The sequence below is a fragment of the Diadema antillarum genome, unplaced genomic scaffold, assembly GCF_040938485.1.
Source record: "Diadema antillarum isolate AM-2024a unplaced genomic scaffold, OU_Dant_1.0 scf00000013, whole genome shotgun sequence".
NCBI lineage: Eukaryota > Metazoa > Echinodermata > Echinoidea > Diadematoida > Diadematidae > Diadema > Diadema antillarum.
Genome location: NW_027270902.1, coordinates 572797 through 599490, shown reverse-complemented (window position 1 = coordinate 599490; position 26694 = coordinate 572797). Strand labels below are relative to the sequence as shown.

The following is a 26694-nucleotide window of genomic DNA, read 5'->3' as shown; positions in this document are numbered from 1 at the left end:
TCAAGCAACACAATTAATATTAACAAAGTGATGCTTAAATTACCCTCCACCGACGTTAATACAAAACTGATTATTCAGTGTTTGTTGTTGTTTTCTCGTTAATAGCCATAACGAAAAAAAAAAAGCATGGGCATACATACCCCGGTGGGATTGCCGGTGATTTTTTTTTTCCCTTTTATCATGGCTATTACTAGAATATAAATACATATGTACATATATAATCGGTGTGTATTTCCGCCGATGAATGGCAATGTGTTAATCACTTGTAATTTAAAAAAAAAGAACAACTGGACGAAAGAATCATTTATTTGAATCGCTGGCATGGCAGTGCTTGACAAAAGAAAGAAAGAATAGAGATATGAGCCTCGGAAAGTCTGATGACTATGTTTCATGGAATGGAATATACGAAGAAAATCATCAAAAAAATAAGCGAAAAAGTTATCCGTGTGTTACTTTGCGGTAACATACTGATATCTTGTCACAACGTCCTGAGCTCGAACATGTGAGGAAAGTTGAGAACTACGAGACTGATTTCTACTCCTTCATAACTTCTTGAATCCCTATGCCGACAACTTGAAACAAGTAACCTATCCCTCGTCATTTCGTCGGGCTAGAGAGAGCTGAGAGTTTCCCATTAAAACTCCTATGACGCGTTTTGTAACAAACAGACCTCGAGCATGTTTTCAATTTCTTAAGACTCTTTTTTTTTCTCTTTCTTTTTTCCCTTTCTCTTTCCTTGCTCATTCTTGCTTTTCGAGTATAACGTATCAGATCAACAGAAATTTGAACTCGCCGATCTAGCGGAAAACAACCCTAACCTACATCAGTGCCAGTGCGCTTTATCTTAACAGTTTCTTACATCTTCAATACAAATCCGCGTATACCTCCTCTTTTTCGCGTTCCTAAGATTAACCCCCCCCCCCCCCCCACCAACCAACCAACTGACGATCAAGGCATTGAACTTGTATTTAGTAAAAAAGTAGCTCTCTCTTTTCAAGTTGTATTCAAGATGTCGAAAGTAATTGAGAAGAAAGAAGTTGATACGGCGATAGCTCGATTTGGCGTTGGCATTGAGAGCGCCTTTTGTTCGGGGGCCCTACACGGCCACCTCACGACAGCGCGTCTTTTTTGTTCGACATTCCGCCCAATCAATCCGCCCCTATTCAAGCCAGCGTCTTCTGTTTGGGTTTGCCGTTATGATTGGGTCGGAACTCCTCCACAAAATACATGGGAATACGAAAATTGAGTGGAAACGAGAAGAAAATTGAGCCTCGAAGGCAAATGAGAGGTGGAAAAAAAATCAACAACAACACATACATACATACATACACATACCAAGCTCGCACTTGATTTTTTTTCAACTAACCCACTTTCGTTTATCCATACCTTCCTCTTCCACGTGACCGCTCGAAAAGAAAAATTTCGTGTTTTACAGCATGTTCTCGCGCTCAAAAAGAGTTAGATTGTCTGGCGTATTGTTCGCTGATCTGCTGCCTATTGTCCGTGTGACCTTGTACCGTTTCCCGCAGAACGCGTCGCAGATTTCACCATGGTTAAATCTCCGTCGTATTTCAGTGGACGCAAATCATCTTTAAACTACATTTGAAAGCTTTGTCCCACTCTGTCGACCTAAAAAACAGCAACAACGGTGTACTTACATCCAAAGCAGATGGATTTCGATGACATCATGTATGTTCAAATTACTTTTTTTTTTCTTAAACAGACGTGACCTGCTCTTGAAATATTTTCAAAAGACTGCTAAGATATCATGATGCTGACATGTTTTTGTTCTGGTGTCTTTCCGTGTCTTATATCGTCTTCTTTGTTAGTTTGGGGATTAGAAATTGATGATGTAAAATTTGCACACATACCAAATGACAGAAAATAGTTTAAAACTCTCCTCTTTGAATATTCAATTACGGAAGAAATATCTATGATCATTTTTTTTTCTTGGTAAAAAAGTTTTTTTCATGTATTTCATCAGTTCATGATACTTGATGATGACGGCTAGTCCTGAATATTGGAAGTCATGCAAGTTCGCTTAATGTCTGCTGGTGGCGTGGCAGAAAACATTAAATTTAGCAATTTGAAATATGTACGTATTTGTACGTTTTCTGAGGTATATATTTAAGTGTAAGTCTTCTGGAAATGGTATGTAGGCCTATAATTATGTATCACTCATTCAGAGTGTCCATCCTTCTGGACTATAATGCGTCGACCGGACAAGAGTGCGTTCAAAAAGTCCATCATTTATTTTGTTCTTTTTTTCTTCTCCTTTCTCCTTCTCCACCATATCCCCCTTCTTTTTCTCATCCTCTTTCTCCCCTTGTGTTCCCTTTCCCTCTCCTTTCTCCTCCTATTCCTCCTCCTTCCTTTCTCCTCCTCCTCCTCTCCCTCCTATTCATCTTCCCATCTCCTCTTGTTCTTCCTCCTCCTCCTACTCCCCCTCCTCCTCTTTATCCTCCTATCGCAATATACTCCTCCTCCTCTTCCTCCTCCTACTCGTCCTCCTCTTTCTCCTCCTTCTCCTCCTCCTCTTCCTCATCTTCCCCATCTCGTCCTCCTCTTCTAGTTTTCCCCTTATCTCTTTTTCCTTACTCCTCACTCTTCCAGTCTCTTCCTCATTATAATTTTATGCTCCTGAAGTCCTTGCACGGCCATGCAGAGCACGAGTTTACCGTTGGCCATACTTTACCCAATCTTGGCGAACAATAGGTAATATATGAGTAAAATTTAAAGTTTTACTGTAATAGTAATATAAACTGCATCATAGAGGATTGATGGTGGCGTGCTCACACGAAACAATGCCATCAACAAATCCTCGTCGAATATAGATTTAATAGCAATACCATAGCGTTTGAAAACGGATGCATGTGCCTAGGAATATTACACATTCGTATCAGTTTCTGAAATGTCCTTTGAATATTGTTTCTCATTCCCTTAGAAATCTGTATTACCAGTACGTGTAACCAGGTGGTTGTGGGGCTATTACTAGAAGGTGATAGGTTCAAGTCCCACTAACGTAACGTTTCAAACTGTAAACCTGACAGATCAAGCTCCTGACCTTTCAAAGCATGGGGAATATTTTGCATATTCAACAAAATTTAGAAGATATAGCATATTATTATTTTTTCCGTTCACAGTATTTTCCTTTATCATAATATTGTGTTGATTTTGTATAACTTTGAACATGATAATTATGTAAATGTTTGACTATAAGTGCATTTTCGTCGGAAATTAAATAAATGAACACATTTGTACTTGTATGAACCTCAGTTTTTCTCCTTCCAATAAGACGCATGGACTGTCAGTAGATGGCGCAATTTTACTTTCCACCTAGAATCATCAGAACTCGCTTGAATGTTGCGTTCATTTTTGTCTATAGCATGAGTGTATTTCAAGCGCCCCCCCCCCCCCACACACACACACGTACACACACACAAAAGCGAAGAACACACGACACAAATCTTAGAATCACTTATACGTAACTCTGGGAATAAACAAACAAAACCAACGCCATATAAGAAAGACACAGCATTTTGATTTATTATAGGCTGCAGTGAAATACACAATACTTTTTAACGTCCACATTGGCACATCGTTTAGCCGGCAAGATGGTACGATAATGTCATACCTTTGATAAAACATCAACACTGACACACGGTTTCACTTTCAACAAATCAATCACCTATCGATTTACGCATGATAAATAAACTTTGAAGTAATCTGGGAAGGGTGAACACATATTCTTTAGGTGTATATACAGCAACACGCATTTGCTTTTTCGTGACTGAACAGTCATGACATAATTATTGTTCTTTAAATTTGCATCAACATCTTCACAATGTGGAGTATATCTTGTGCACACAGTTTTGGGTTGGATTTTTTTTTTTTCAGCCTGAACACTTAACCAAATACCAAATTATCAATTTAAAAATTTAGTTCCATATCAATCTATGGATGAACATAAATCTTATCAGCCTTACATAAGAGTTAATTAACTCATTTAGTTTTATCATATGGAGAAAAAAAAAAAACACCACACGATAGTGATTACTTACTGAGTATTGGGATGTTATCACTGCAAGAAAAAAATATATATGAAAGATGATTGTAATCATAATAAAGTCTGAATGTTGATCATAAATAGCATCATTGACAATAATATAGTTGCATGCTGGGATGCATTATTCTCCACTGATTTTATACAAAGAATTTCAATCATATTTATTTTTTAAAAATCGCCCTGTTAAACATGGAATACCAAGTAGTATGCAGACAGTAAATAGGTCTTTACAAATCTTTGCATGCAGGAATGTTTCTTCATCTTACAGTTGATTTTCAGTTATTGACTCATCAGCAGCTCAAAGGGATGGTATAGTTTTGGTTGAGATGGGGGATTGAGATTTAACTTTTGTGAGATAATTAGTGATTAGTGAAGATTTCGGTTACAACCACTGATAAGCAAAACACTGTCCTCGTAGGAAGTACCGATGGACAAATACGATTTTTGTGTAAACTCTGCCTTCTGCAAAAGGGACATAAGTCACACATCATCAAAATCAAACTTATGAAAGCTTTTTTGTTTCGTTTCCAAAGATTGGACATATTATGAACTGTGTATATGCCAAATTTGAGCAGAAATGGTCTGACAAATGACAGAAATCAAAGTCAAGATGTCATAATATGTCATAACTTTCCTCACTGTCAATGATGGACAAGTCTTGTTCATCTATGAGAAACTGCACTTGTGTCACTTGCTTCTGTTTTGCCATAGTAGTACATTACTTAAAACTGATGTGCACTATCTCCTCTCTAGTGATTGAAACACGTACTGGCAGCTGCCTTCAAAATGGTATTTCTTGCTAATATCCCCATTCCACAGAGATTTTGTCTCATCGGTCACTCGTTGAAAGCAAAGACTTTTGCTCCCGGCCACCAACTGAAGTGCATGGGATTGCGGTTTGATGAATCCAAGTGGGGTCAGTAAACTATAAAGTCAGTGTCAGACAAATATATGTCGGGCGTGATCTGAAGAGGCGAGATGGTCTGATGAGGATCACTTGCGACATATCTGACAATGATCTGATAGTCGTCCAACACAACTTGGATTCACCAGACTGTGATGTGATACACTTTGGTAGGTGACCTGAAGCAAGAAACTTTGCTTCCGATGAGTGACCGACCAAAAGAAATCTCTGTCGAATGGGGGTATAGGCAAAGAAAGGAGCGGAGTTCATCAGGGTTTGAAAGTGACAATAACTTATAACCTCCAGGACAAGCACTGGTGATACGCATGTGAGTATATTACCTGCCATCTCTGCCAATGAATACCCAACAACCCACTTGAACCGATAATGATGGTAATTACATTTGTATTCCGTGGAATCATCTTATCAGCTTGTCACACTTTGCTTGAATTCAGTGATAAATATTGAATGGTGACCTGCAAAAAATGCACCCCACAAGTTCTTCTTCTCCTTTATCTCCTCATCCTTCTTTAGATTAATCTCCCTTATTCCTTCCAGCGGATTATTAGTTTTATATTCTTTTGTTTTGCTCGCTGCTAAAAAAAAGACCCACAAGAACCACCAGCTGTGGGAGTGTATTACAAATACATCAAGGGGGTACACTCTACCAAGAAGCTCAGCAATAATTACAGTGTACAGCGGGCAGTACTGTTGATATCTTTTACCCTACAACAGCGATATAATGGGAAAGCATGCACCACTGTCCAACTGTTAATATATAACTGGAAAACTCGCAAGATGGACAAAGATGATGAACGCAGCAGCTCACAGTACGACACCACACATGTACTTCTTACCTGCAAACTGTCTTTGATAGAGTCAGCAGTTCTTATTCTTATATGATTTGCATAAGATTTAAACTAACTTGTCCCACATGAGATGCAGAAGGGCTGAACTCTGGCACTTAAAAGACTGCACGTATATTTACTTACACTACCTCCATCAAAACAAGATGAAGATGAAATCGGCATTAATATTGTGAACAAGCTTGCTCCATGACAAAACATTTCAGCAATTAACATCTACATTGTAGTGCACATTCACGATGGTGACTTTTAGGTTACTGTTGTTTTGCACAATAAATACAGCATCACAGCCATAACCCTATGTGCTTACAACTGACCTGAAACATACTACCTTACAGTAATTCATTTTGTCCAATACATGGCACTTTTTGAATCTTTCACACATGAGCCTGCCCGAGTCTTTGTTGAAATATTCATATCCGTTTTGACACTGCACTCACATCGAATTCACATTGGATCTTCAGCGGGGGGAGTGAATAAAAACACTTTTCTACATCTGTGTCTATATGTTAGCATGTCATTGTTGCTGGTTTTTTCAGCTCATTCCACTTTCCTACTTAATCCTGCACAGAAGCATCGGGGGCACAGCATACACTTGTCTTGGAAGATCTACCTTGTGAATTCTTATAGCAGCAGATTTCATTTAACCGAACCTCCAGGGAGGTAGCCCCCAATAGCCAGTCCTTGCACAATGATCATAACATTCCTCCCATTTCAACAGTGTGATCCCCATATCAATTAGCTGTATGGCTACAACTGCTGGGGGTACGGGGACAATAGAAAAATCTACTGTATGCTCTGCATACTTCACATTCTTTCTATTTCGCACATGTCACAAATCAACCAATATTTGCACAATGATCAACTCAAAAAGTATTGCCTCCCATAACAAAAGAATGCCCTGTTTCTAGTATCAAAGGTTGGAAATTGCTAATTTTTCTCTAGTAAAGAAATAATACTTATTTTTCATTGCATCACTACAGTTCTCGCTTGAGAATTCAAACACTCAAGATGATTATCATCTTACAAGTCTAAGTTTGCAAAAATATTTTCCTCCCAAACGTATGGAGCATAATTATGGTAGTTGTGACAACAGCATCAAGTTTTCAATCTTTCGTTCAACGACACACCCTCTGGAAGCTGGAGGACATGGGTGGTGTGAAAAATCATCTATGGCATATCAAATTGGTAGCAGATGAAATCAGGACGTAGATTTTGCTGAGAGAAAAAGACATGTGATGTCAATTTGAATCATGAACTTGTTTCTGCGATGACAACTTTGCGTCAGAGGCAAGAGTGTTAGAATAGAAAGAGGGAAGGAGGAGGAGGAGGAGGGGAAAGGGGGGGGGGGTGGTCACAACGGAACAGGCGACCTCATTTGGCCTTCAGTACATCAGCCAATCACATACAATGAGAACCAAAACAAATTTCTTGAGTGTACTCTTAGACAACATTAAACTATGCTGTCACTTAACCCGTTGAAGACTAGTCTCACGTATTCTCGGGCTGTCATAGGAAAATCAGTCCATCTTCTAACGGGTTAACCAGTGAGAGGAACAGAATTTCTGATCCCTTGAATCACGAATGCAGCAGGCTAAGGATGTTCAGAACATCTATCATTTAGGCAGTGAAAACTTGAAAGCATTGCCAATAATTCAATTCCTTTCTTCCTCATTTTTTTTTCCCAGGCAGCTTCAACTTGCCATGGGATATAGGAGGGTCATTTGTAAGCTAAATCTAAAAGTGTCATTCCTGTACTCGTAACACAACTGTTATGATTCACAGACTGCACAAGTCCTGATACGTCTCTACAGTACGCCTACCTCCCCTGAAGGTTCTCCTCTCTTTCTCCAGTCTAAATTTGCAAACCTTAGAAAGGACAGATGATGACCGATCGGTACTACAGCGGTCAGCAGATGGCCAGAGTGGCATGATGTGAACATAATTTTATCCTCAAACTGTTTGAGGTCTCTTAGCAACCAAGACGGAAGTCTCTTCATATTCTCTCCTCTACTCAAGCATGGAGGAGGGCACTGCCTAAACTTTGATGCAACATCAAGTCAAAGAACTACCTCTAACTCCTACAGATACCGGTTATACGCACAGCCAATTCTGAGATATGTTTCTTATATGTTGAAGTGAAAACTACTATAGTGATGTGATGGTACTTCCCATCAGTCATCCTTCCAGCCACTCTTAAGTAACGCTTGTCCATTTAGAGTATCTTTTTTTTTTCTACCTGCTATTGCACAGCTTTAAACTAACCTGGACTTGTGGTACACGGACAGATTGTCACATAAATACTCATACACACCAATTATACATTTAGCTTCTCTGTGGTAGCATTATACAGTATGTACATATTTTACTTGGTTTTTCATTATTTACATCACTAAAACAGAAGCATCAGCTGTGAAGATCCAGTGAACAAGAGCTATTACAGTGCTTGGTCAAGTCAATGACACTAATTTTACATTCGGCTGGATTATGATCTACATAATGCTCAACATGTCTACCATAATGTGTTTTGCTTTGCCTTGTAGTTTACTGTCCACTCAACATCTTGCTTATAACATATACATATGTAGGATACAAATCATAATAATTTAGATATACATATAATCATTTGTACATATGTGCAAAGATAAATAATCAGATCCTAATATACTTTAAAAAAATGATGTCAGACTACTTCTGCTGTTTGTTCATCCTGATCTATCAAGTCTTTCTCGATGCGAGACTTCATAGTCCAGCAGAAGTCATAGCACCTGCAGCTGCTTCAATAAGACTTTCCCCCTATTAGATTATGGCTTCTCATCGGCAAAAATATTAACAAATAAACAACAGACAAAAAGAAACACCTGTAGAACAAGTCTAGGTCTGGACAGTACATGCTGGACACTTTGATACAATGGCTCTGTAGCGTTTGTGCACTATTTTGAATACAGCCGGGATGTTTGCTGATTAAGTAAAAACCTCACACAGAACACAGGTTTCAGCACAAAGTTTACCATGCAATCATTATTAATGCCCATCAAATGTTTGGCATCTGAACATGATAAATGAGCTTTTAAATCACGATCACAGCAGACTGAATTCTCCCCCCCCCCCCCCAAACTTGTAGATTATCTAGGGTTACAAGTTTATGAGATATGTTTTCAGTCTCCACTGTAAAAGGGAAGAAGAAGAAGAAAAAGAAGAACCAACCAGCAGTCATAAATATATTGTTTGTCAGAAGCAAATGCACACACACATAACAGCTGTGGAATCAATAAGTGCCTCAACCTGAATGTTTTCATTTCAGAGTTTCCACGTTTAAGTTACTATTTAAGTTATGTGGAAATGATTACATCTTGGCTGCAACAGCTTCACATTTGCTTGAGCAATCGACGTATACTTTGTGAACACTGCAAACAAGAAACATTTCCACAAATGCCAACCTGAATACATGGTTGTAACTCTGACGAAATTACTGTATGACCACAGAATGCCCTGGAGTTGCAGTGACGAAAGATTTCAAGATACCAACATCACTTCCACAACTAAACATATTCATCACATCTATTACAATAACATGTCTTCTTCAATTTCACCAGCAAAAGCCCATTTCATCCTCAAAAGCCACTCCCCACCCCCATCCCCAATCCCCCAACCCCCCCCCCCCCCCCCCCCGAAAAAAAAATCAAAGACACACCAACATATTTGATGGGTACCCATGGTAGATACAGTGAATACAATGCACACTGACATTGAGCCACATGCACCTGGAGTGGCCGATTCCCGTATCTTTGATACCGCCGTGTTCTGTGCCAGTATTCAAGGTAGCTTCAATACTATCACTTGGTCTTGAGCTTGCACAATCTGTCATGGAATTAATTCAGGCTGTGATGGCTGTCTTCCATTTCTTTTTCTTCTTTTTTTTTTTTTTTTTACTGGTATGTGGGAGAGATACTGCTCACACATTAGGGTGAACAAAAAAGAAATTACTGTGCATTCTCAACAGGAATATATCGTTTCTTCCTCCTCACACTGGCACATTGTGCCTGGTTGATACCGTTTGCTGACTATTGCTTGTCACCTGGGGCGAGCCACAAGGGGTTGGCATCATTTTGCCCATTTTCGCTGCATGGGTAGATGGGTGGCCCACTCCACCGGGTTAGCACCCTAAGCCTGCTCCTTTGCATATTTATGAATGGCACATTTCGCCACATGAAGAAGAGGAATACATCACTGCCACACACCGTATAAGCCTGTAGATTGCTCGACAATGCATTATCGTAATAATGTCCACCACTTTATCAAGACATGAGCTCACACAAAAACATGAGAATAAGGGGGTGGGGTGCTCACAATTTAGCTTTGGGGTCATAATGAATCTCATGGGTTAATAGTACCCTCAAACACCTAGCAGATTCAGTCTAGCATTGCACAGACAACATTTCATGAATTTCAACACTTTCAGGAAGAGGTACTACATAGTTTCTCTCAGAGGAAATGGAATTTTTGCCAGTAATTTGATCAATAAAAGCTTTCGATGATTCAGTAATATGGCCACTTACATAGGACAGTGATATCTACCACATTTCACAAAGGTGTTGAGTACATCACATGAATACTGGGTACAAATTTGAAGCGCTTGCATTCAAAACCATTGTAAGTAGAGTAGGTTGCAGCTGAAATCTGGGCCAAGAAGAATACTTTCAAAAGAACACTTCTTCTTCTTCAGTTCTCTGTTAATTCCCCTATCCGGTGTTTGACTGCATGGATAGATGTACCATTGGGTGTCATTATTAAGGTAAGAACTGCAGTTTTGATTGCAATGTTCAGTTTTCCTTACACTGATATCTTTTCTATCAGCTTATGCTCTTTACTCCAGTATACCTATGTACTGCAACCTATTAATTTCCAATATACACAAAGTGCCTTGCATATCCCCTTTGTTGGGCAGTATTAAGAGTCAATGAACACATTTTCTTTTTAAACTGATGTGAATAAACTTTTATTCCTCAATTTCCCCCGAAATGGCTGTCTGTAAAAACAATTTTCTTTCTTCAGGTGGGCATACAAAGTTAATGGCATCTTCTGCCCAACACAACTTTGAATAGGTGGGAGTGTCTCCTATCATTAACTGACACAATTACTTGCATGTGGGACTATTCGAGTCACTCCATGGCAATCAGCAGAGCACAGAGCACGATGGACGAGGTCTCCTTGGTGGTCCACTCAATACCACTATTCTCTATGTATGGGTCTATGGTGTGGTTGAGACCGATGCTCTGCGGACCAGCGGTGTAGCAGCCGGGCCTTATCCGGACCTGGAATGCAACTCGTGCGAAATGCTCCTTCTGGGAAACGGAGTCAATGAACCTGTAGGAAACACACATAAAAAAGAGGTATGATAGCATGAAACTGAATGAATTAAATTCAGCTGATGTGGAGTGAAGTGAAGTCATCTATACTGAAATGAATTGAATTGAACTTAATGGAAATAACTTGAATATTTATCTAAACTTAATTTCAAAAAAAGAATTGAATTAAATCATATTGAACTGAACTGAATGGAGTTGAGTGCCTAGGGAGGAATAGCGAGAACAGACTGAACATTTTGTTTTCACTGGTTGCGAGAGCGGAGTCTTTTACATAAGCTAATCAACGATATAACTTCACAAACAAAGTTTAGTCACTCCAACAGAATGTTTTGCTCTAATGAAGAATGTGCACATGATATATTGTTACTTTGTATAAACAGGGTTCTACACTAACTTTTTTTCTTTAATATCTTTAAATTTGAAATTTTGGCAGCCAAAAGAAAAAAAAATTGTAGTGGCCCAAAATAAACGAAAACACAACAATCCACTTTGAATATTACGTGCCTGATCGGGCCAACAAAAAATTGCCTTTTTGGAAATTTGGTGGCCCGGCATAAATTTTCATTGGCCCCGGGCCACCATGCCACGGCTAATGTCTAGTCCTATGTAATAATTTTTCATCATTTGAATATGGAAAATACATGAAATGAAATGAAATGAAAGAGAAAAAAATGTCTGCACTGCAGTATCAAAAGAGGAACATTTAGAGGAGTAAGACTCACTTGCACTTGTGTGAGAAGATGTCACAGCCGGCATATTTCAGCGTTGGGGAGACAAATATCTGCTTGAGGTCCTGATTCCTTGATGGTTTTGTGATGGAGCCTAGACTCTCAGGCTGGTAGAGATGACCAAGACCGTTATCTCCTGTGGTGGATGGACATTTGGAGAGTGATGAAACCATAGGGTAGGGGTGTTACATCTGGTATATGGATTCTCTGCACCTCCACACTGACTGATTACTATTTTGAAATGAACATACTCTATCACAATTTATTAACTGTGTAGTTGCAACACCTTGCAAGAACAGATGCCAACCTTCATGTATACTTACTTGACCAGTATATTTTAATCGACTTAATGCATCTTTGGACCTACGCCACCACTTACTTTTAAGTTGGCCTTAGACTGCTTTCATGTTTGATGCAGTCCAAAATAAAGTGGAATCCTTACACTTGAAAATTGTAGATAAGTGGATGACTCATTATCATTCAAAAACTGATTCATTGCAACCATTTAGGACTTGAGATAATTTATACAGTGAACCCATAGCAATGAAAAAGCTGTAGAATAATGATTTATCAAGCATATCTGCAGCATAAAAATCATGGTTGAAAAGCTTATAATTAACATGAAAATTCTATCACCCACCCCGTCTCCTCTTCGGAAGTATAAGAAATAAATTCTCAAAGGGCTCATTGATTTCCTCATAGTCAAACCAAAAGGCACCGTGAGTCTGGGAGATGTAACATACATGGCACAGGCCTGCTGCATAATGATGACCCAAACATATTCTGGGATGAAATTTACTGAGAGCGTCACAATATGCCTAGGAACCATCCACTTTGAGGCTCTTGTGATTAGCACTACCTCGCTTGATGGAAGTTGGGTTTGACGTACCAGGAGGTAATAACGTCCCTCTGTCAAGAATTTTCCTTACAGCGCCGACCGACGTTCCATGATACGCAACATGCCAACTCTCAAAGACATTCAGCTCTTCTGCGAGATTATGAAGTCTGTGAGAAGAGAAACATAACAGTATATCAGCATGATATGGGTTAGTCAACCACCAGTGAGCAATTCAGTCAGCATCGGGAGCAGACCATTTGTACTGTTTCCCCATGAGCAGAAAATTTTTGGGTATTCGGCAAGAACAACAAGGAAAAGTAGAAATTACGCGGTGCGTAATATATGTCCCCGCCGGAAGTAGCATTTAGTAGCAAAATGTACAATATAGGTAAAAAATCAAGGTCAAAGGTCAAAGAAGTCAAAGGTCAAAATTCTGTGTAGAAGTTTTGAAGCCCTCACCTAGTGCCATCACATAAAGCAAACAGAATCGAAATCGGGTTAGAAATGACGAAGGAGTAGCATTTTGTAGCCAATGTACAATATAGGTCAAAAATCAAGGTCAAAGGTCAAAGAAGTCAAAGGTCAAAATTCTGTGTAGAAGTTTTGAAGCCCTCACCTAGTGCCATCACATAAAGCAAACAGAATCAAAATCGGGTTAGAAATGGCGAAGGAGTAGCATTTTGTAGCCAATGTACAATATAGGTCAAAAATCAAGGTCAAAGGTCAAAGAAGTCAAAGGTCAAAATTCTGTGTAGAAGTTTTGAAGCGCTCACCTAGTGCCATCACACTAAGCAAACGGAATCGAAATCGGGTTAGAAATGGCGAAGGAGTAGCATTTTGTAGCCAATGTACAATATAGGTCAAAAATCAAGGTCAAAGGTCAAAGAAGTCAAAGGTCAAAATTCTGTGTACAAGTTTTGAAGCGCTCACCTAGTGCCATCACACTAAGCAAACGGAATCGAAATCGGGTTAGAAATGGCGAAGGAGTAGCATTTTGAAGCAAAATGTACAATATAGGTCAAAGGTCAAGGTCAAAGATCACAACTGAAATTCTGTGTAGAAGTTTCAAAGCTCCCATGTAGTGCTATCATATAAAGCAAACAGAATTAAAATTGGCTCATAAATGACAGAGAAGTAGCAAATTGAATAATTTGATCACACACGGACGCACAGACGGACGGACGGACGGACAGACGGACGGACACACACACGTACGGAGCCCGTTTCATAGTCCCCTGCTCGAACTCGTTCAGCGGGGACAAAAAGCAAATTATACTTTATGGTTTAACATTACAGGGGTCGCACTTTTTTTAAAACTAGCCAGGCGGACTACTTAGAATCAATTTTGACACTGAAGCAATATTTTGGCTAGCCAGACGAACTAGTAACTTCAGAATTTTATGATTTTTAGCTCGTCCGACGTGATTTCGGGTGGCCAATGGCCAGCGGACCATCGCCAATTTCAAACCCTGCATTACTATTTTTGATACAACAAATAGAAAAAATTTAAATTCATTTACAACGCTAAACTCATGTGTCCGATAATTTTCCTGATCAACTGGAACAACCTTTGTCATACTGTTATGCACGGATACATATGAACGAATCAGTCCATTGCTAATGCCTTGTCAAACGGACCACAAGGTGTAACTGTGAATCCAAGCGGCTGTGTTTGCCGCAAGACCTGCATCTGGCTTCTCCTTTTCCCTCCATTGCGTTTGTCATCCATTTCTGAGAGGGGGGTGTGTCCCTGCAACTCACCTGAGGGTGAATTTGCACCAGCGCAGTGGCCTGGTGTAGCCCCGGGGTGGGTCCCCCTTGGTGCTGTACTCCTCCTCGCCGTGGAGTTTGTGGCAAGCCGGGCAGTAGCACTTGCTCTTGGCCTCAAAGTATGCAGCTGGAATTCAAAGACAACGTCCAATATGATATCAGTGAACAACACACCCATGGAAAATGCCCTTGATGCTACGTGATTTCATTTACGAGAAGTCACAGGAAATAAGAACATAATCAGCCAAATTCAAAACATTGTGCTTTTTTTCTTCTACATTTCTGTGCCCATATACTGTACGAACTGAAATTTTCGCGGTGGTTTTATTTTCGCGAATTTCGCGAATCACTTTTGAATCGCGAAAATAACAACACACGAAAATAACGCGCAAATAAGTAAGTTCAGTTAGACCCTCGCAACCGCGAAATTAACAACACACGAAAATGTCCTCCAAGTAGCAATTCGCAAAAATATCTGTACGCAAAAATTTCAGCTCGTACAGTACTGTACGAGCTGAAATTTTTGCGGTGGTTTTATTTTCGCGAATTTCGTGAATCGCCTTTGAACTGCAAAAATAACAACACGCGAAAATAACAACGCGACAATAAGTAAGTTCAGTTTGACCCTCGCAACCGCGAAATTAACAACATGCAAAAATGTCCTCCAAGTAGCAATTCGCGAAAATATCTGTACGTGAACATTTCAGCTCATACAGTAATGTACAGCATATATTTCTTTCGGATAGAATAAGATCTGTTGTTAGAGTGCTGATAAGCAGGTTTTGGTAAGTTGTTGCTTTTGTTGTTTTAAACACTGGATTGTACCTGGGTGCATTTGACTAAATGGGTTCTTGCTACATCCAGCAATTTCAAACCAATCCTCGGGTAGGCTGTTGGGTTGAAGTGGGTAATTCTTATCTATTATCGATACTTTGGTGACATGGTTTATAAATGCTGCCATTTTCTTGGCCATCAACAGCAGCAAAATTAGTAATAACTAAATCTGGACATATGAATCATGGGAGATCCTACTCTACTGTCATTTTCTGACAGGAGATGGGCTATGCTGATAGTCACACATGCAAAGGTTATTACTCCAACTTGATAAATGACACATACAGCAGCATAGTGCGTATAGTGCAACCTTCCTCTCACGCGCATACTGTAAAACCACAAATGTTTGTGTGCATTTCAATTTCACAAATTTCGCGAGAGCCAAGATTCGTGAAATTAAAATGCACGCAAAAGTTCTTGTCTACACTATTTGCACTGAATGCCAGTGGCAATTTGCAAAATTTCATGCCATGAAAATATCTTGCCTTACAGTATATTCCCGACACATGTGGTAACTGATCTTATCAGTGATGTCCATATGGAAACTTAAAACATGGATTACGAGACCCAAATGGCACTATCTATGTTATGTGATCAGGGGGTCAACCAACGGGCTGCGAACCCTCACCTGGCAGTCCCAGCGAAGTCTTGAACCTATTGCACAGTTTCTGGTAGTCGCAGTCCCTGGCCGTCACTACCATGGGGTGGTAAGATGACAGGGGCGAGTTCTCCTTCAGACCTGTGTGGGGATAGAGAAGGGGGACAAAGAGACTCAAAAGAGTGGAGTCAGGACTGGGCATGTCGTCATTTCATCTCAGTCTCATTCCTGGACCACAAACGCAAAAAATGGTGATCATCAAATAGCATGCAGCAGCCCCCAAACTGTGAAATGATTTACCATTAGAATCAGGAAATCCTCAATGGACCGCCAAAATGTGATAATTATAGAATAATGGGCCGCAGCCCAAAAACTATGAAATTACGTTACCAATTAGAAGTTAGGTAATCACCAGCAGTACCATCATTCAGATTAAGACTTAAAAATACATCTCTTCATTCGACTGTTCACTATTGCGTAAGTTTATCAGTAGTTATTGTAGCGCAGCAGAATATATGTGACCGTGCATCACAAAACAAACAAAAAGTCTCACGCAGTGATTTTGTGTGAGGACTGAAAATAGATGAAATGGTTCAACATAGCCAATCTTGAGTTTTTTATATTTTCTAAAAGAGCAAGACTTCTACATTATGTTTAAGTTTGGGATCATAAAACAAACAGGAAACTGTGTTTTTAGCAGTTTTTCTCAAACCCCTTTTTTTATAGAATAGTGAGATTAAATGTGTCTAGAAGAGTCCCCTTTTCATTTCTTAAAAACCCTGTACACACTCTTCACTTTCAACTCTAATAACTTTAGAAGCGATGATGCGATAAAGCATGCTTGATTTCAGTATAATATAATAATCCCTTCATTGTTACTACTCCGGTGGTTAACATCCTATTTTGTCCAATTCATCGCATGGCTAGCGCAGCTTGGTAAAGGTGAAGCGCTTGAATAGACCCTTTACTTCCAAGCCTCTTTTCTCAGTTCACACTTTTCCTGACTTTGTGCTTCCTTTCCAATATTTAGATAGGTCAGGAGAGTCCAATTGAATTGAGTTATACATCATTTTAAAGCTTAGAGTCTGCTCTTTTAGAATTTGCCCTTGACCAGAAATCCATATCTGGCGACTTTTTGTTGGTTTTGTGATGCAGGGTCACATATGTAAATAGGTTTTGTGCTAGAAGTACTAGGTTTAGTGCTGAAAGTAGACTCGCTTACTACAACATATGCCGTATACAGTATATGCCCATGACACAATGTTGCTCTCCTTACCATTTTCTAAAACAGCCTTTTCTCTCTCGTCCTGTAAGCCTCCAACTGCAGCTAGAGCTTCTGTTACGACCGTCACCTAGCAACCATAGCGGGGAAAGAACACAGAAGTCAAAGGTCAAAATCAGGCCATGGTTGATAACGTTTGGTTTCTTGTAGAATGCTTCTCCATACTATTCGTTTGCATGCAATGTGATTCAATAAGCTATAAAACCAGGTACCACAACTCAAATTTGTGGGAACATTTTGACTGCTTTCTATTAGCATCTGATATTTCTCACACTAAGACATTGACAAGCTTGTGGGGACACATCTAGCAAGCGTTCACACACTTTGCAAAACATGGCTAGCCATGCATCCAGTAATTATTGATGCATGGTTTGCATCCATGGCAAGAAAAAAGGAAATACATCCACCAAATTTGCCAAGCATCAGTAATTGTCAGAAGTATGATGAAAACAATGGAGTTACGGCAAAAATCTATCTACCATTCTATCAAACAGATGATGCTCATGTCTTTTCGTGCGTCAGTAGGAATTGTGTGCATGTGGTAATTAGCATGTGGTAACTATGGAATCTAGTCAAGCTCACTCAATTGCATCTCATGGGCTAAACAATTCCATAGTTATCTTATGCACACAATTCCCACTGACGCACTCAGACCTGGGCATCATTTCTATACTGGCACAGACAAAAACGTTTGAACAAGTTTATGTCATGGACAAAGAGTCTGAGATGTCAAATCCCACATGTCTCTGCTCACCTGTTCACACTGGCCGTACAGATCCACCAACACGTAGCACGGCGAGGCCACATCCTCGGCGGCTATCCCATAATCCCTGCCGTCTATGTGGAGGTGAAGTGAGCCCTCGCTGTGCACCACCAGGCCAACGATACTCCCTTCCTTCAGTGTGTCGAGGTTTGGACCGTAATGACCTCTGACCTGTAATGTCAATGAAATTACACAGAGTGGATTACCTGGTACCCAACTGAAAATCAGAATAAGGGTTGAGTTATCACTGTAAAAAGCCATTCAATTTAGATGCAGTATACTACTGTAAATGCAGAAATTTTCACGGTACATCAATTTTCGTGCATTTTGTGCTACTGTTGGCTAGTGCAAATTCCAAAACCTGTGAAAATATTTTCACAATTTTGTCTCCACATTTTGAATAGGTTGACATTGTGCAGCATGAATTCAAGGACCCGCGAATATGTTTTTGAGCCGCTCAGTGTGAAAAAATCATTCACACAAAAATACGGATGTTTACAGTATAGCAAAACTGTGATTATTATCAATAGGTATCAATAGGTATAGGTGTATAGATTTGACTATGATACATTTACATACCAAATTTGAAAAAAATCGGTCAAGAAACAAGGCCAGCGTCGCACACACAAGCAGACCCTGTCAAATTTACCTTTTCATGTATAAAGACGGAAAAAGCGAGGGCGCCATCACCAAAATCAATAGGCGTCTTCGTTTTACCATAATACACCTTCATGCCAAATTTGAAGATGATCTAAGAAGAACTGCAGCCAGTAGAGCGCTCACAAGAAAATCTCTGCGGCGGACGCGGCGGCGGCGGACGCAGCGGTGGCAGACGCGGCGCAACGAGGCCAAATCCATAGTATCCTATGAACTCTGTTCAGGGGATACAATCACTCAATATATGTCACCTACACATCAATATATTTGGCTTATTTTTCAATCTTTGCACATCAACGTTTTATTGTGCAATGAAAGATGATGTGTATTGAGAGTACATCCCGAGGGCTGATTCAATGGGATGCTACATCCCGTCCCAAAAAAAAAGAAGCTTTGCTGCATTCAAGTATGAAAGATCCTGCATTCCTTTCAGAAGACTAGGACTATCTTTGTAGAAAGTTTGTAAAATAACCATTGGTTCAGCTGCAAAATGATGAGGGTGTATAGAGCTATCAATATCGTAACTACTTTTTTTGTTCAGTCACATTTTGTTCCATTCATTTCCTAAATATCAAATACGACAATCCAGGGCTAGGGTTAGATAGGGAGGGCTGGAACTTACTTTCTTGGCATTGTGGAACACAGACTCTCCCTGTACAACCCAGGAGTACTTCTTGATGGCTGATGCCGTGGCAGGAAAGGTCAGCTTGTCCGGAGATGTCCCGGTCACTCCGATCTTGATGGAACCCGTCCAGTGTTCGTTGAGCCTGTCAATCTGGACCTGATGTCGAAAGAAGATGACAAAGAAAACACATGAAGCAGGAATAGAATTTTTTTGGTGCCTCTAGAAGGAATTAAAACAGGGCTGTGCTCATACGGCTTCACTATGACAGTTCCCATAGATGTTACGCATCTCTAGACATCATAACTTTTTGAAAGAATACTTGACTACTAAACACAGCTGTGAGTGTTATCAGACAAAAACAGAAATCAATGTTATTAAGAGCATGTTCAGTATGAGGTTAAAGGGACATTCCAGACCATTTTCAAAATTTCACATCATGTAGTACATAAATCAACAGCTCCATGTATGGACATGTGGAATTTATTGTGGTCCTTGAGCAGAGAAACTAATAATTTGAAAATCTTAAACAAATTACACTGAACAGTGTGGATGATATAGGAGCCTCACATATTTCCAAAATGTAGCAGTGTAATTCCTTACAATACCACTTGCTTAACAAGTTCACCAATGTAGAATCTATGCATGCCTTCTTCTTTTGTTCTGCTTCCTTCAGCCCCAAGTCATGCATTCTTATGGTGAGGCTCCCAAGTCATCATCCTTGGTCATTGCAATTTGTTATAAATTTTGAAAACATTACTGTTCCTCATCCCAGTACTCAGTACTCAGTACTCAGTACTCAGTACTCAGTATGACTTATTTATAGTTGTTCAGATGTTAAAGTCTGAAAATCCTCTGGAGGTCCCCTTTAAATGAGTGCTCTCAGCTTAGCTCATTAACCCTGTGTGTGCTTTCAAGCGCTGGTTGGCACAGAACACCCCATGGCATTGTACACAACAATGTCCACAGCCCCGGCACAGAAAGGGTTACACATCAATATGATGATTGCTCTGCTCTGAACTTACCCTTCCAGAAAGTACTTGCTGTCACGAACTGGAGGAAACTTTCCAACAACTTGACTATCTTACAAAAAAAAAAAAAAAAAATGATGACAGAAAAAAAAATGACACCTTCTTTTCTCTACTTTGCTATTCCTCTCTGGTCCGACATCCGAGTTGAGCTCAAATTTATTCCAAACTTGACTTTGAGAATACAAGTTAGTGTGACTAATCTCACCTCAAACATTTGTTTTCGGGGTAGCGGCTTTGCTCCGACCACAACCCCCTGGTGGTAGCTCCCGATCCTCTTGGCTGTCAGGCTGTTATTGCACAGGGAGATGTTCTTTCCATGGTTGTCATGGAAACAGATGGCGGGCGCCTTTTCTGACGTTGTCGAGGCATCCTGGCATGACAAGTGGTGTACACGGTAATGTGATTCAGCAGAATTGCTCACAATTGACTTTGAAATACAATTAATAATTTTGTTTTCAAATTGTTTCTGCAACATAGCTGACTGCTTCCCTCTAATTAGATTCCAGGGGAGGGGAGGGGGAAGGGACCTCTTCCACGCTTTGCACTTTGTTTTACTTTGTTTTTGGATATCTCAGCTATTTCAAAACCAATTTTCATCACATAACCTTTGAATTCCTCTTGGAACGGCTCCGTAACACTTCATGAGTGGTTTCCTAGAATCTCGCATAAAGTTAAAAGCCCAATCCTCATCTCATCAACACTATGCCATCCCTTTCAGATGTTGAGCTTTCATTTGCAGTGATCATTTCAAATGCCACTCCTGCTTTTCCAATAGTACTGAACATCTTCGGCTGACAAGTACAAGTCTTAACCCATTGAGGAGGGGCTAATTTTACTACAACACGCATTTCCCATAGACCCCTGCCCGAGTATACTCGGGACTCGTCCTCAACGGGCAAAAAGCAGGAACAATACAACCTGTGATATTTCAATGCAACTGCTCTCCCCCCTGTGAGTTTAGTCATGTTGAGTATGACAAAGATACCTTTCTCATATCAAACTCACGTACCTCCTTTTCTGAGTCTTGTTCTTCTTCACTGTTTGATGAGATGGAGGGCGGCCTCAAGGGTTCATTGGGGAGACTGACGGATGAACTGATCAAGTGCACACTCTCCACTCTCCCGTACAACTCTACAATAGCATACACACCCTGCAAGCCCAGAGTACAAGGGCAAAGAGACAGAGAAAGGAAAAAATGTCACAATGATTTTAATACAGACCATACAGGACCAATGAAACTGTGAGTGTGTATCCATCCATCTATATCTTCAGTTTTCCCCTTCCAGAATGATGTGGAGTTTCATACAATGGTTTCAGAATTTGATATCATAATCTGATTGAAAACAAATAAAAGCTCAATATATGCTTTGAAATACACAACTGATTAAAAAAATAAATAAAAGATAGGCAGGTAGAACTTGGTTGGATGTGCAATTGAAGAGTTTGTTCGCAAAACCCGATAAGTCCATATTTGCCAAATGGAGATATTTGCGATTAAAGGTCAAGAAAAATAAAGAGAATACTAAGAAAATTTTTGCTTCTTTTGACCATAACTTCAAAAATGTACCTTTATATGTAGTGACCAATATATCATTTAAAAGGTATTATTTTGTACCTTATGACAGAGACCGTACTTCAAAATCTTCAAAAATGGACTTATCGGATTTTGCGAACAAACTCTTCAATTGTAATTATGGTTTACAAAGTTGGCACAGTAAATATGGGAATCTGAATTCCACTGTGTCATTAGAAAACCCAAATGTCAGGTTGTATGCCATACTATGATGTGTCTCTCAAGGTCTATTGATCACTGTTTATCACCTGGGGTATGTCCACCGCTGCTGGCCCCAAGTCCTCCCCATTGACGACGATGTGCATACAGCGGTCTGGGGTCAACCTCACCCCAACCCTATGACCCACCTACAACAGAGCAACAATGGGGACAAGCTTTTTTGTTGAGAAGAAGCAGCATTTGTCAGCGACAGTTTAACAAGTAGTCACATCAACATGTTGTGAAATGATATACAAAGAATAATCTTCACTGAGTTCATAATTGATACAATTGTCAGTACAGTACGCTCCGCATAATCGGGTAGGCTCTAGCAGAGCGTTTCTTAACCAATTAAGCGGAGTACCCGATTAACAGAAGAACACGTCTCATTCACAATTGACACACACAATGTGTAGGTACATAATGCATTGTACACTGCACCGAACATCTACACTGAATGCTTAACATGCGTGCTTGCACAGCACATTATACATACCTTACACTTGCTCAGTCACAAGCAATAACATACACTCTTTTTATGGACAAATATGTTTTCAGAAAACTTTGTTGTTTGAATATGGACTCCTCGCTAACAAGCAGGCGTTTTCCAAAATGAACACTTCTCTCACGTAGAACATCGGGTTACTTTTTGAGAAGTGACTGGGGAAAAGCAAAATTAAAAAAGCTGGTGCATGACCTGATTTTCATTGCAAACTTCTCGTATTGTGAAATATTGCGGAGCAAGGGAGGAGTGCAAGTGTGTTGAACTCCTGATTGACTATGCAATTGTGAGTGCCAGCTACATGTGTAATGTTCGTTTACATGTGGCAAGTCGGTATACTGGTACATGTGTTGTCATGTTTAATCACTCGCAAAATGATCCGTCTTCTTTGCAAATTAAGCAGAGAATGTGATTAGCCGTGGAAATTTTGACATTCATGATTTCTAAAAGCATTATATCTGCGATAAAATGTGGGTAGAAATTAGATTAGACGAAAATTATTTACCCGTTTATGCGGAGAAGCAACCCGATTATCAGGTAATTTTAATGTACATTGGAACTGATTTTGACATTTCTACCCAAGTAAACGGAGTACCCGTTTAAGCGATATCCGATTACGCGGAGAGTACTGTAATAGTTTAACAAGTAGTCACATCATCATGTTTACATAACATTGTCATGTAATGACACTCCAAGAACAATATATACAGGGTTTACAATTAATGGCTGCATACCAGTCACTTTTGAGCATGTCAGACGAACAATTATTCGGGCTGTCCAATAGTATCACTTTTTGCTCAATTCAACCGATTTGATAGTCTGGAAGAAAGTTAAATAAGTGTCCTGCTTTGAGCTTTGTGCTTATTCTTTGCAGTCGTTCTGTATGCGAATTAAGATGTAACTCATGTAATTATATTACAAATATATTGTATACCCATATCTGATGACAATTGTTGAAAACAGTCATATTACTGTTATTTTGAACAATGTTAATGAAATTGCAGAAAATTGATGCACATATCTTAAAAACAGGCATACAGAGTACAGAGAATAAATCAAATCAAATATGTACATTCGAATATAGCATGGCATTCTTGAATACCATCTGAAATTTTCTAAAAGCAACAGGTTATACCTCCAAAGGTGATGGGTCTCTGTCACAGAAATCTACATATCACAGAAGTCTATCACTCCATTTCGATGGCTGATTTTTCACAAAGCGCTCTTACCTCTAATCTCTCTAGCGTTGGTCCATAGTTTGACCTGATGGTGGCTCCATTCTTCCTGACTTCTGACCCCTGCATGACCCACGTGCCCTTTGCCCTCAGGTCAGAGGTCGTGGTCGCCAAGGGCTCAGCCAAGATGGGGTCATCTGGATGGAAGGTGGTCAGCCCTACACAGAGTGACCCTGACCAGTGACGGGCTAGTCTGTCCACTTGGACCTACAAAAGACAAATGTCGAAAAGAAATAAAACATACACTTTTTTTAACTGGTTACGAGGGAAACTTTGCATGAGAACATATACAGTTTGTCCAATACCCATGGCTCTTTTGAATAATGAGCAGGACCATCTGATAAAATAAGAAAAAGCAATAATCTCGCTTTTTAAAAATTTCCTTTGACATACGTGACCCTGCATCACAAAACCAACAAAAAGTTGCCAGACATGGAATTTTAGTCAAGGACAGATCCTGAAAGAGCAGACAGCAGACTCTAAGCTTTACAATGATGTATAACTCAATTAAAATGGACTCTCCTAACCTATCTAAACATTGAAAAGAAAGCACACACTCTGGAAAAGTGTGAACTGAAAAAAAAAGGCTCTGAAGGATAGGGTCTATTCAAGCACTTGTCTTCACCAAGCTGGGGTAGCTGTGCAAAGAATGGGACAAAAAACAAAAAACAAACCAGGATGTAAACAACATGTAGACAACAAAGAAGGGATTATTAGATTAAGCTGACACGAGCATGCTCTATCAATCCATTCTGTCTATGATTAATGCTAACTTTCAAAGCAGTAGCATTATCCTGTCAAAAGTTATTAGAGTTGAAAGTGAAGAGTGTGCAAAGGATTTTCACGAAATGAAAAATGGCCTCTAAGACATACCTGATCACACTACTCTACAAAAATAAGGTTGTAGGAAAAACTGCTGAAAACACACTTTCCCATTCATCTTATGATCCCAAATTTGGGAATAATCTAGAAGAAGAATAGCTCTTCCAGAAAACATGACAAACTCAAAATTCACTTGGTTAACCCATTTCACCTTTTTGGAGTCCTCACGTAAACTCAAGGGGTGCGACTTTTTGTTGGTTTTGTGATGCACGGCAACATACATTGTATATATTAAAGGTGCCTTACTACAATATAAAATGAAAATTGTCAAGTTGAAATTTTACATAATGACCATTATAAAAAAGATAGATTTTTGAATAATGTATGATTCATCTCCTTTACCAAAAAAGATCCAATAGTTGGATGCCCTGCAAGCACAAAATAAAAACTTGAACCTCCGAAAGCAAACTTCCAGAGACCATCTCTCACCTCAAAGAAATCTCCTTCGATGAGGGGCTTGGAGCTAAAGACGAGACCATTGTTGAAGGCTTCTGTCCTTGTTGCCGTGGCGAAGTCTTCGGAGATGGAGACGTTGGTGCCGCAGCATGGGTGGAACTTGTGCGGCAAGCCAGGTACTTGGGGTCAAAGTGCATACAACGATGATTGCTTTCCATACGGGGTGTGTGTGTGTGTTTGAGTGTCTGTGCGTATGTGTGAGTGTCTGTGTGTGTGTGTGTGTGTGTGTGTGTGAGTGTCTGCGTATGTTTTTATACATTTTCGTTACTTCTAGAAGAAATTAGAAGACATATTTCTTTATTTCACTTGTCTTTAGATATATTTGAGGTAGCTGTCAATAGGGTAAGCCGAAACCAAAAATGCTGGAAGTTGCTCAAACAAGTAGGGTTTCAGTCAAAATACAATAGATATCAAAATCAGCATTTTTCTAGCATTTGCTTACTAACGCAAGAACTCGCAAAGAAATCACAAGTCAAAAACCTCCACATTAGCATGACATTATCACAATTGTTGTTCTTTTCCATGTAACACATGGTGAATTTGTCTTTTACAAGCATGAAAAAAAAAACAGGTATATGAAAACAACCTATTGTGGTTATTTAGCTTCCCATGACTATCATCTTGTCAGCAGTGGTATCAACCTGGGACATCCCACTTTTCACCATAGATGGAATGATCACATGAACTAACGAGTGAATATATAAACAATAGAACAACATTAAGCTGTGAACTTTCTCTGATTTGCCTCCCTCTGCAAATGAAATTTGTAAGATCGCAATTGCTGATCTGTAATTCAACAAGCATGTTGGAAAAAAAGGAACCACGGATATTCTCTATATCATACTTTTCATCTTTGTCGCTGTCATCATCCGAAGCATTATGACTCGACAACAGGGCAAACATAATTTTCTTCATTGAACATACCAGTAGGCTGACTCTACTGTGTAGACTCACCTGTTAGGATGGTTTCAGGCGGTACTGAGGGGGGAGGCAAGATGAATTGATTTTCAGACAGGATGGCTGTCCTGTCGTACACTGAGATCTGGGCACATTGTCCATACAGATCTATTACACAGTAAACAGCTGTCAAAAGAACAGAAAAAAAAAATCACTATCATACATGAAAGACATTGTCACTTCATGTATAGATATACTTGCCAAATTAGACTATGAAATCATTTCTCAAAATCTAGAGTCAATCAGCATTTAAAAGATGAGCATCAGCATTTAAATGATATTTCCTGACATAACTTGTGTCATGGTACTGGTTTATATGCTGCTTTTCTCATTTGCTTTACCAATGTACTGCTATGTCTTAACAATACTCTTTGGCAATATTTTGTATATATGCGAATTGTTTGTGTCTGTATGTTAGCACAGATGTGGAATAGGCATTTGCTTCTGATTGGGGGTTCATGGTGACTCAAACAACTTCTCTATGCTTTGCCTGACTTAGCAGCAAGCCGTGCACACAAAGGGAAATGTCCACCATAATCTTCATCTAGCATTCATTAATATAT

At 39.6% G+C, this 26694-nt stretch overlaps 1 protein-coding gene across 1 annotated transcript in view; it reads right to left on the bottom strand.

The window, feature by feature from the left end:
• Positions 1–10392: 10392 nt before the first annotated feature.
• LOC139721147 (neuralized-like protein 4) overlaps positions 10393–26694 on the bottom strand; it is a 44692-nt gene continuing 28390 nt past the window's right edge. Inside the window, exons 15-28 of the mRNA XM_071632482.1 lie at positions 26129–26257; positions 25148–25293; positions 23831–24043; positions 22150–22248; positions 21338–21478; positions 20534–20698; positions 19298–19456; positions 18010–18189; positions 17250–17325; positions 16004–16114; positions 14533–14668; positions 12823–12938; positions 11928–12069; positions 10393–11203 (exon numbers count right to left, since the gene is read on the bottom strand). Of these exons, the coding sequence (XP_071488583.1) occupies positions 10999–11203; positions 11928–12069; positions 12823–12938; positions 14533–14668; positions 16004–16114; positions 17250–17325; positions 18010–18189; positions 19298–19456; positions 20534–20698; positions 21338–21478; positions 22150–22248; positions 23831–24043; positions 25148–25293; positions 26129–26257 (2018 nt within the window). The 3' untranslated portion in view covers positions 10393–10998. The remainder of the gene's footprint in view (positions 11204–11927; positions 12070–12822; positions 12939–14532; positions 14669–16003; positions 16115–17249; positions 17326–18009; positions 18190–19297; positions 19457–20533; positions 20699–21337; positions 21479–22149; positions 22249–23830; positions 24044–25147; positions 25294–26128; positions 26258–26694) is intronic.